Raw genomic sequence first — 11049 nt, forward strand, 5'->3', positions numbered from 1 at the left:
CTTAAAAAACTAGGTAAGTTCACTATTGTACTTTTATATAGTAATAATTTTTTGAAGTCAAATTCTCGATAAATGAACATAAATTAATTTATTTTGATTAAATAAATTGACCAATTAACATAAATTAATCATTTAGTTTTCTCATGTTGATCAAATATATATTTTCAATAATCAAGGTTAATAACTCTCAAAGGTAAAATAAAAAGAATAGTGTTATTTATACATTGATTTTGTGAATTGACAAATATTAAGAAACATCTAATGACAGATAAATAAGAACGGAGGGAGTAGCAGAAAACCTAAAACACTATTCCAACCATTGTAATAGGTGTGACGCCCTTTCTTTTTCTTAGTCGGTGTTGAAAAAAAATCATCTTATTATAATTTGAAATAATTTAACTTTAAAATTTCTCTTTTAACCTTGATAAAACCATTTATACCTATACATAAATATTGTGTCAAATCAAACAGTATCACGTGAAATAGGACAGGAAGAGTCTGGAGAGACTAGAAAGTTAAAAGAACTCGACGTGTCCGGAAATGATCTTATGCCACGTGTCCTATAGTCATTTGGAACTGTTGGCGTTAAAAGTGTGAGTTGGAAAAAAAAGTAAAGTAGGGCCACAGGTAATCTGAGCTGTCAAAACTGACACGTTGATGGACACAGTCCGCTTTTGGCGTATCAGCTTCTCTCATGATTTTAGTCTGTACGTACGTTTCTCCTTCTGTAAAATTTATTACACATCTCCATTAATGTTTTATATTTATAATATTTTTTTGGTTTTATTGATCTCAATCGGAAGGAGTCGTTTGGCAGTTGATTAGAGTTATACATTTATTAATAATTTAAGAATTAATTATAGATGAACTGATGTATTAGATAAGAGAAGTGGAGGTTATGTATTAGAATATAAGGCTAGAAGGGAATCGAGGGATAGAGTATTGTGTAGAAGGTTAGTGTTTGTCGTAGGATTAGTTGTGTCCTTATAAATCTTGTCATGTGTTGTTTATTGCGTTTCGATTATCACATTATTTTTGTTGTTACTATTTTGGTTCTTATGCTTTCTCCATTGTATTCTTCTTCTTCTACTTGTATTTGATACACTTGAGTCGAAGGTTTTTCGAAAACAATTTTTCTACCTCTACGAGATAGTGGTAAAATTGAGTATATTTTATCCTCCTCAGACCATTATTTATGAGATGAAGTAATATTTGTAATCATGACAATTAGATGAAGCCTACAAGCTATCCCATCAATTTGTCTTGGTATTCACAATGTACATATTTTCAGACAATTTTTTTTAACGGAAAATATAATTGGCAAGACAGATTTTTGACACGAAATGACACGAGCAACAAAAGTCAGAGTATTTTCGTAATTTCGGTGAAAAGTTAAGGGTGTTTAGGTAAATTCAATTATTTCGTATACCTAAATTACCCTCAAAAGTAAAACCACTTGTAATACTTTTAAAACCACAACTTTTGAAATATCCATGAGGCACAAATATGATGTGACAGATAAAAATTGTATAAGGCCCATTTATATTTTGCCAAGTGGATCCATTTCAAATGGCCAAACATCTTTCTCTCTTTACCTTTTAACGTTTTCTTTTTCTCTTTCTTACTTTTTTTACTTCAGTTTCTTTTCTATCAATTCTTCCAAATTTTATACTTCCACTTAAATAACTTTATTCATGAAAAATATGAAATCCAAAAAAATTTGCCGGACTCATTCTATTTCTAACATTTTGATATTATTTTTTATCTCGATATTGATTATTTATATTATTAAAAATAGTTATATAAAATTATTTGTTTAGTTACAAAGATAAAATTAATAATAAAAAAAAGTTAACCAAATAAATTTGTAAAAGCACAAAATAATAGTAGTATGAATAAATGTTTTTTACACTGAGAGGTAGAACTAAAAAAAAAAAAGCTTTAGAAGATGCAAAGATAAAATGAAAAATGGATTTTTGCATTGAAAAAAGATGAAGAACGAAAATTTGTATTAATATTAAACATTAAAAACATTAAGTGGTAATAGAATAAATAAAAATAAAAATATATTTGGCAATTAAAAATTGAGTGATTAAAATTGAAATCTCAAAAAATAAATTTTTGACTAAAATTTAAATAGTTAAAATAATTGAGTGATTTTTTACTTTATTGGTGAGAGTTCAATTTATTTTTTTAATTTCACTATCTTCAATTTCTTTGAATTCATCCAAGAAAAATTAAAAAAATTCTAACATATCACTTTAATTTTCCCTCAAATAAATGATATATATATATATATATATTATTTTTATTTTTTTTCTAACATATCACTTTAATTTCATACTTTATTGAGTTTTTTCATTTTTTTTTGGGTAAGGTTTACTTCTATTTCTACCAAATTTGGGTCTCCATACATTGTCATTTTAAAAAGTGTTTTTTTGTTTCCTTTTCGTTCATAATTTTAATTTGGAATAATAAATCAACGACAAATCCGAGTTGATTAAACTACCTTTGTTCAAATATATCAATCTTCTATATATTGTAGTTGACAAGAATGTGCAAGTTTGACCATTTGACTTGAATATAGGCGGTAAATATAGCCGCGAGGGGTTAAAGACAATTGGCGAAATGAAAGTCACTCAAAAACAAAGAGCGATAACAAGGCAGTATCAACATAGATTTAAAGATATTTTATCCTATTTTTTTCAGTTATTTGATTTAGTGGACTATAATAAACTACCGCGTTGTTGCACTATTAAGCATGTTCCTCTTGTTCGCAAGAATGGGATAGTGCAGAGGATGAAGAAGAAGAGCATTGCTATGGATGTAGCAGTGATGAAGAAATTTGACATCTCCGACATAATTATTACATGTTCAAGATAATTGGATTAGTATGAACTATATTATCGTTATTGTTATTATTGATTTGTCATATATATATACTAGATATAGGACCCCGTGCCAGCACGGAGCACAATATATATTATTTTTCCTCTTTCCTACTTTGTTTTTACTTCTTTTTCATTGACTTTTCTTTTCAAATTAATGTTTCAAATTTCTCTACTTCCATACTTGTATAATTTTATTCATGGAAAATATAAAAATATGAAATCCAAAAAGAAAATATTCATTCAATTTCTAACATTTTAAAATTAATTATTTATATTACTAAAAATAGTTAGATAAAATGATTTGTTAATTTACAAAATATAATTAATTACAATTTTTTTTATTATAACATTTTTTTCTTTTTGTAAGTGTAAATAAAATTTATAAATTTTAAATTACATAAGTTTTTATACTAATTTCATGAAATTAAAAAAACGGAAAGCATCCATAAATACCTATATAAATACATATTCTTTCCGTTAATTTATATGATATTTTATTCTTGAAATTCAAGCTAGGTGAAATTTTTCATCACTTTAACCTTTTTTATTTTTCTTGCTATTTAATTTTTGTGGACTTCTCAAACATATACGATACTATAAAATTTTTATAGGGTACATCTATATAGGATCCTTCAAAAAAAACAAATTATGCATTATCTAAGAATTTAATCATTTTAAAGAAATATGATAAATTATTTCCAATGATTTTATTATTTAACGACGATATATTAAGATGTCTTGTTAATATTTGATTTAAATAAAAATAATCAATAAAATTACGAGTCATATCAACAAGAAAAAGCACTATCAACAATATCAAAATAAAACTATAAATTAAATTACGAAGTAAATGCAATAAAATTTTATTATTATAAAGAGAATCACATGAATACTAACAAAGAGAACAATTATTTTTTTTCAGTTTTGAAGAGGGTTATACGTAAAATCATTACGGACCATTTATTAATAAAATAATAGAATGTAAAAATTTATCCTAAAAAATCAATGTCTATTAGTACTTAAATAATTTTTAATTTTATATTACTTTGGTAAATATGATTGTAAAAGTTTATATTTGAATTGTTTCACAAAAATTGAAGATTTTTCACTATTATAAGTCGAATCATTATGATGAAATAAATGTAATAGATATAGTATTATATGAGTTATGCTCTCTCACAAATACAAGTCAGTTGAATGCGATTATAGAAGCATAATCAATAATCGGATAATATAATTAGTTATGGTACATGTCAACAAAATAAAATAAAACTAATGAGTGAAGTAAAGAAAAAAAAAAGAGTAACGTAAGAGAGAGAGAAAATAAGAAAGAAAAAGTCAAAGAGTGGTTTTCTATTTTGGAGGGAAAACCACAAGTAGTTTTGTCACCTAAGGGCTATTTGGTCATTTCGCCGTGTCTTGCCAATTCATGCCAAAAAAGTGTCTTGCCATTTAGCACTACTCTTTTTTTAATTAGACTTGCAAAAACAAATTTCTACACAAATATCAGAAATGGAAATAAAATCAAATTACCAACACAAAAAAATACTATCCTTTTACGCAAATCACCCAATAATTTCTCATTTATTTAGCTGGAGAAAGTGTACATCAACTTAAAGGTTCTTTTCTATGATCACCAGTCACCACATGCATGATTAAAGCATTTTTTTAATGTCACTATAAGTCTAATATTATATTCAGTAACAAGTCATACAAGACAAAATAATTAATGCTTTTAAAACTCATTACCTCCCACAAAAGGCAATTGTCACTACCCAACTATGACATTAATGTTTTCCATGGAAAACTTTTCCTAAGAAAACATTGTTTTGAAAAATAAATGAGTTTTTTTTATGGCTTAAATTTAACTTATATACACAAATAATATTAGATTAAAAAAATTCACTATGAGATTAAAAGAAAATTAATATCAAGCAATAATCTCTCTAAAAAAGTGAGATTTGTTTCTTAAAAATAGAACAAGTACTTGATACAACAAGAAAAAATAACATGATTATATAGTAGAGTCATAAGGGGTACTTCGACTTTTTGTCCTACATGTTACTTTATAGAGAGTGAAACCGTTCCAGTTGGATTTACCTTTGGGCTTAAATGTCGATTCAAATACCTAGCTGATAAAAATTATTTACGTTGTCGATGAACATTAATTAAACTCCATTGCTCCTTTTGTCTCAATCCAACCTATTTGCTTCCCAAAAAGCCAAACTGGTACCAAAGCATCATCATCATCATCAAATGGTTGTGCCTTTGTGAATTCTTGGGTGTCCACTTCATGATCATCAATAGTTTCTTCTTGTTCATGATGATTGAGTGTTAAATTCATTGGCATACCATCAATATTCTTCACCACATCAATTACAAAGGCATTGCAATCCTCTTTTGTTCCATTCTTGAATTCACACAAGTTGAAAACGATTGTATCTTTTGCTCGTAGACCTTTATCTTTCACAAACTTATTCCAACCTTTTGTGAAAACAAAACTTTGACTACTTTTCCAATAACAATACCTGAACTTCCATAATCTCCTTGAGGTATCATAAAAGATCATCTCCTCGTCTTGGATTTGGGGAAAATACTTTGTTGCATATTTCTTTGGAATCACAAGCCTATTAAGCTTTCCAACGTCACTTGGAGTTAGCTCTTTTTGAAAAAGCTGTTTGTAGGAGAATTCAGCATTACCCTATAAGTAATATTGAAATCATGAAATCTAACAAGAGGAGTAAAAAAAAAATAACACAAAATGTTATACCTATAAAGCTACATTAAGAGTATTCAACAATATGTACATGCATTAGACCTATTTACACCAAGAGGTTAAAAATATCTAGCTATCAAGTTATTTGCCTTATTTCTAGATTGTAGATTAAGTTATAAGGTATGTATACATCTTTATATGTTATAGCATGCTAATTTTATGAATTATAGAATTTCATATTTTAAGAAGGCTTACTTGTATTCTTTAGATATTCTTGTAGGTGATCTGATAATATACAAAATCTTTTACACTGATGTGTATATAATTTAAACTCTTACGAATTTTTGAACTTCATGTGGAATGTTACCAAAAAATATCTCTAGAGTGACATGCAACAGTAATAACATGTATATCCAATGTAATTTCATAAATAGGGTTCGAAAACCAATGTGTACACTTACCTTACCCTACAAGGTAGAAGAATTATTTTCAATAGAACCCAACTCAAGGTTACAAAGCAGATCAGAAAAAGAAACAGAAGAGCGAAGAAGTCAAGACAAAGAAGCTAAAGAAAACAAGACAAAATATACTAAAAATGGAACAAGTACTATCACAAAGTAATACGATAATCTAAGTGCTAGAAATAGTAAATAGTGATAGAAATAGAATAATAAGAAACTCTCAGAGTAATACTACAACTATCAATATAAAAGGCTAAGTGAGGTAACTCTACTTAACTAACCTTTTATTCTGATCCGTATCCTCCATAATCTTTATCTAATATGATGACATGATAGCCTAAAAAGTACCATATATGTATATAAATTCAAAGATATTTTTTTTTCTACTTGCATAGTACAATATTGTTTTCTTACCTCATTCACTTTTTGTAAGGTTTTCAAAGATTGAAAATGATCTTCAAATTTCTCTTTCAAATACTCATCAAACCTTGAAGTATAAGAACCTTCTTTGATCATTCTTAGAATATCTTCAGTTGAAAATTGTGTCTGAAAATTAGGTTCTTGAATTGTGGAATTTGTCCAAGACAAATTTCTATGTGAATGATCTGGTCCAAGAAGTCTAATAGCAGCACTATCATAAGCCATTGCTGCTTCAGTTTCAGTTTTGAAAGTACCAAGCCAAATTCTTTGATGATTTGCATATATTTGAGCTCCCCAATGACCATTATTTTGCCCTACAACACCTTTGAATTTTGAACCTGAAATGCAAGCTTTTCCCTCACGTGCATTAATGTTTCGCTTTTTCGGTAATAGATGATTGCTTGCACTTGAATCACAATCACCAACCGTTACGTTGGTCGTGCTTGATATTAAGTTCGTTTCGTCTTCCATAAATCCTGAAAAAAAAAATAAAAAAATATTTTTTAAAAAAAAATTGTGAAAATATTAGAGATTGATTTCAAAAGTTAATTGTTCAGATACAAAGATCAGAAAATGAAAGTAATAATATTAACCATGACTCCATGAACAACAATAACATATCGAGTACAATTTCACAAGTTGAGTATTCTAAAAAGAGTAGTGTGTACGCAGATCTTACCTCTCATAGAAACTCAGATCAAAGACAAGTATATCAAAGTAGAACAAAAGTGATGACAAAATACTAAAAATAGCATGATAAAGCATTTTGGAAAGAAAAATAAACTACAACATATAATAATACTATAATTGAAGTATAAGAAATAATATGTAGTAACATAAATTGAAGTTTCGCCCAACCGTCACCTTCTTCAGTGATCAAGTTAAAACATTCAAAGTCGGCCTACCACCTTTCTCAACGAAAAAATAATCCTAGACAACTCTCAAATCTCTACTAATATATGCTATAAAGTTATCTTCATCGTCTCCTTCATAACCTCATATATAAAAATACTTATTTCTCAGTCTCAAGACAAGTGTTTATATATCCATTTAAACTATTTGTCTTCATTTAGGATTATCAAAAAAATTTAATATCAAAAACGAATTCCAATCTCTAGATTATCACAAGATACTTTTGTCAAACACCAAACTAAATGTAAATGCATCTATAACGTTCAACCTTAATTACAAGTAGTTAGTAGATAAAAAATCAACTTAAAATTAATTACTTTGTTGACGAAAAAATTAAACAACTGACTGTAATCATGATAGTATCATCAACTTACAAATTACAATAAACACATTATCAGATCGTTAATCTACCCCAGTTTAATTATTGTCAATTATATACGTTTTGTATAATTAAGTAGCCCCAAAAAATAAAGATTCACAAACTTATTTTTTCACTAAAAAAACTTTTAAATCTTGGCTACAAATAAACAAGTATTATTCTAAACGAAATCGACTAATTTCTAATTATCTGGAAACACATAATAACATACTATTTCGAAATCAACTAATTTCTAAGTACTAATTACTTGAAAAAAATAATAATCATGTTTTCATATAAGGATTTAAACCAGTTTTTTTTTCTCCAAAATAAATAGAAACAAAATTCATGTGAAAAAAATATTAGGAGGATGAACAAGTAACAAACCTGATTATCTCAAGTATTAACAACAAGAAGCTACGTGAATTTCACAAAACCAAAAAATTATTCTTATGATGATAGAAGACCTAAAAGAACAATATATATCTCTTTTAATTTTATATAATTCTACCATATAGATTGCAGTTAATTATGGATAATTAATCAATTCAAAAGTTAAATTCGTAATTGATGGAACTTCCAAACTTGTATATGGTATGTTTCCTTGTTATTCATAGCTCAATATTTTCGAATATCTTCTTTTTATATAAAAGAATATTTGAACAAAAAAATGTGGTAATAAGTTTACCAGAAATTGGAACCAAATAAAAGTCAGAATTGCATTTTCTTTTTATATTATTAAAAAGAATTGCATTCAACAGTCGAACTAGCTCACAGGGGGACCAAATATGAACCAAAATTAAAATAAAATCATAATTGTCTTTTTAGTCATATATATTGTCTTAAAATACTAGTACAATTGTTTCATAAATAATTTAACTCATCATTGTAGGATATTTGGCAAACTAAAAGGGCAAATACTGCTTCATCCAATTAGAGAAGCCTGCCCTATTATTGTCCAATATTCTCTATTTTATCATTTTTGAATGAAGGTTAATTCTGAGGCGAATTTAGAATTTTAAACTTGTGAATTTTTACTAATATATAATAATAATCGTATAAAAATACACTTAAACAAAGCGCTTTAGGGGTCCTTTTCTTGTCGTGGGATCAACCACCCGTTTAGTTATGAATTTTCATCAAAAGATACTTGTAAGTCTTAATATAATTTTTAATATAATTACATAATCTATTGTAATGAGAGTGGGTTCATGTGAACCCACACTACATAAAAAATTATCATTAGCGGCAATTAATTTTTAATTATTGCTAAATATGTATTTTTAGCGGCAATTAACACTCTTGTATATGTCCCTAAAGCCTTTAGCGACATCGGTTCTAATGACACTTAACTAATGTCAGTAAAGACTTTAACACTCTTTATTAATGTCAATATTTATTGCCGCTACAAGTTGGTTTGAATATGAGTTATGATGGGATAAGTTATGATGAGATAAGTTATATTGAGATTAGTTATGATGGGATAAGTTGTCCTGAGATTATTTTTTATTGAGCGTTTGGTTTGTTGTATTCAAAATAATATATATTGATAAATTTTAAGAACAAGTTGTTTGTTTACAAAATTACCCTTCGCTTTATTTAAACTTTTTAAATTTTTCTTTGCGAGCTTTAGTTATTGATTTTTTAAAATAAAACTTTTATTTCATTTAACTTAAATATTTTTGTTTATGTATCCCCGTGATAAGTACCATGTGTATTTAATAATATAACTTTTTTTCTTATTTAGCTTAAAAATAGAACTTCCCTCTTAAGTTTGTTAAAGAGAAGAAAATTTATGAGAAATCAAAATAAAATAAACATAAGAATTAGTCAAATAAATTCATAAATAAAATTATATTTATATAGTGTAATTTTAAAATAGAAAAATATGTATAATTATCATAAAATTAAGGAGTAGTAAATATTATTATGCATGGTATTAAAAATAATGTAAATATACATAGATGTGAAAATGATGTATAAAAAGGATTTAAAGGGATATATTTATCATTTACCTATTTTAACCTAGGATAAGTTATTCCGGAATTACTATACCACCCAATGTGAGGGATAACTTATCCCGGTACTAATTCATAATCCTGGAATAAATTATCCCAAGTTTTGCAACCAAACAACGAAATAAAGGATACTTAAAATTTATCCTGAGATTAACTCCCCTTATCCATCACACCAAATGACCCCTAAGGTCATTGATGCAAAGGCAGGGAGGACTCAATGATAAATAATAGTTATCGAAAATAAAAGAATGTTGAATTTTTTGATAGGATTAGACTTTTGATTATTCCTTTAATTACTATAATTTAAAAAATAATTAGCATATATATTAGGATTACTTTTGCATATATTATCTAATAACTAAAAAATGGTATGTCACGTTGATAAATATATTAATAATTAATAATTAGTACTATTTGACAGTTAATTTATTTTTTCTTAATTAGGAATCATACCAGAGAGAAAAATAAAACAAGAGTATAACAAAGAACAACCCAATGATATCCATTTATTTAGCTAATTATTTCTAGTTATATATACTACCAACACATCTGAAATACGCCTTATGACAAGTAACAACGATAAAATTATTTTTGTATGTTATTAGAATTGTGGAATTATATATATTTTACTTGAATTTATTTATATTTATTTATTTCCTTATTTATAATTTTTGTTCATTTATGCATATGGAAACCTTTTCTCTTACCAAACAAACTTCAACCACTCAAATTCACTTTGCTTTTTAAATTAATAATTAATGTGTAAAAAAGAAATTATGCTATATATATATATATATAAAGGAATAATTAAGGTGAAAAGTGGTTATCACAAAGCTTAATTTGAACAAACAATCATGGATTATTAAGGAAGGTGCACCATAAAAAGCTTCTATTTTCTCCTAATATTTCAACAAATGTCACTTTAAATGCAAGCAAAAAACTCTCATCTCATCTACCTAATTAATAATATTAATCACACCTTTAGTTTTTTATCCATTTCAGCTCCAACAATCCCCTGTAATTTAATTAATGTTAATTAATTAAGATCCCTAAATATAAGTGTATGGAGTATTTGATATTTCACTCATGCTTTGTCTAAAACTGCATAATTTACATTGTTCTAGTTCATTAAGTACATATAGTGAATAGATCGATGGTTAGGCCAATTAAGTAATTAACAAATGATAGGAGTTACTAATGACCAAAATACAATAATTTACATAATTTGTATGTCATTATCACACGCCCGTGAACCTTCTAATTAGACAATTGT

The 11049-nt window shown here is 26.8% G+C and overlaps 1 protein-coding gene across 1 annotated transcript; it reads right to left on the reverse strand.

Annotated features, from left to right (window-relative positions):
* Positions 1-5055: 5055 nt before the first annotated feature.
* On the reverse strand, positions 5056-6959 carry LOC125813983 (AP2/ERF and B3 domain-containing transcription factor At1g51120-like). The gene is made up of 2 exons (XM_049493462.1): positions 6483-6959; positions 5056-5592 (listed from the first exon to the last, which is right to left on the reverse strand). The coding sequence occupies exons 1-2, from the start codon at positions 6957-6959 to the stop codon at positions 5056-5058; spliced, it is 1014 nt and encodes a 337-aa protein (XP_049349419.1).
* Between the last annotated feature and the right edge of the window lie 4090 nt (positions 6960-11049).

The sequence above is a fragment of the Solanum verrucosum genome, unplaced genomic scaffold, assembly GCF_900185275.1.
Source record: "Solanum verrucosum unplaced genomic scaffold, falcon-dt-bn FXZP01000205.1, whole genome shotgun sequence".
NCBI lineage: Eukaryota > Viridiplantae > Streptophyta > Magnoliopsida > Solanales > Solanaceae > Solanum > Solanum verrucosum.

Coding starts and splice junctions, on each gene's coding strand:
- LOC125813983 (XM_049493462.1), bottom strand. CDS start 6,959: ATGGAAGACGAAACGAACTTAATATCAAGCACGACCAACGTAACGGTT. Junction 5,593..6,482: donor CCTTACAAAAAGTGAATGAG/GTAAGAAAACAA, acceptor TATTACTTATAG/GGTAATGCTGAATTCTCCTA.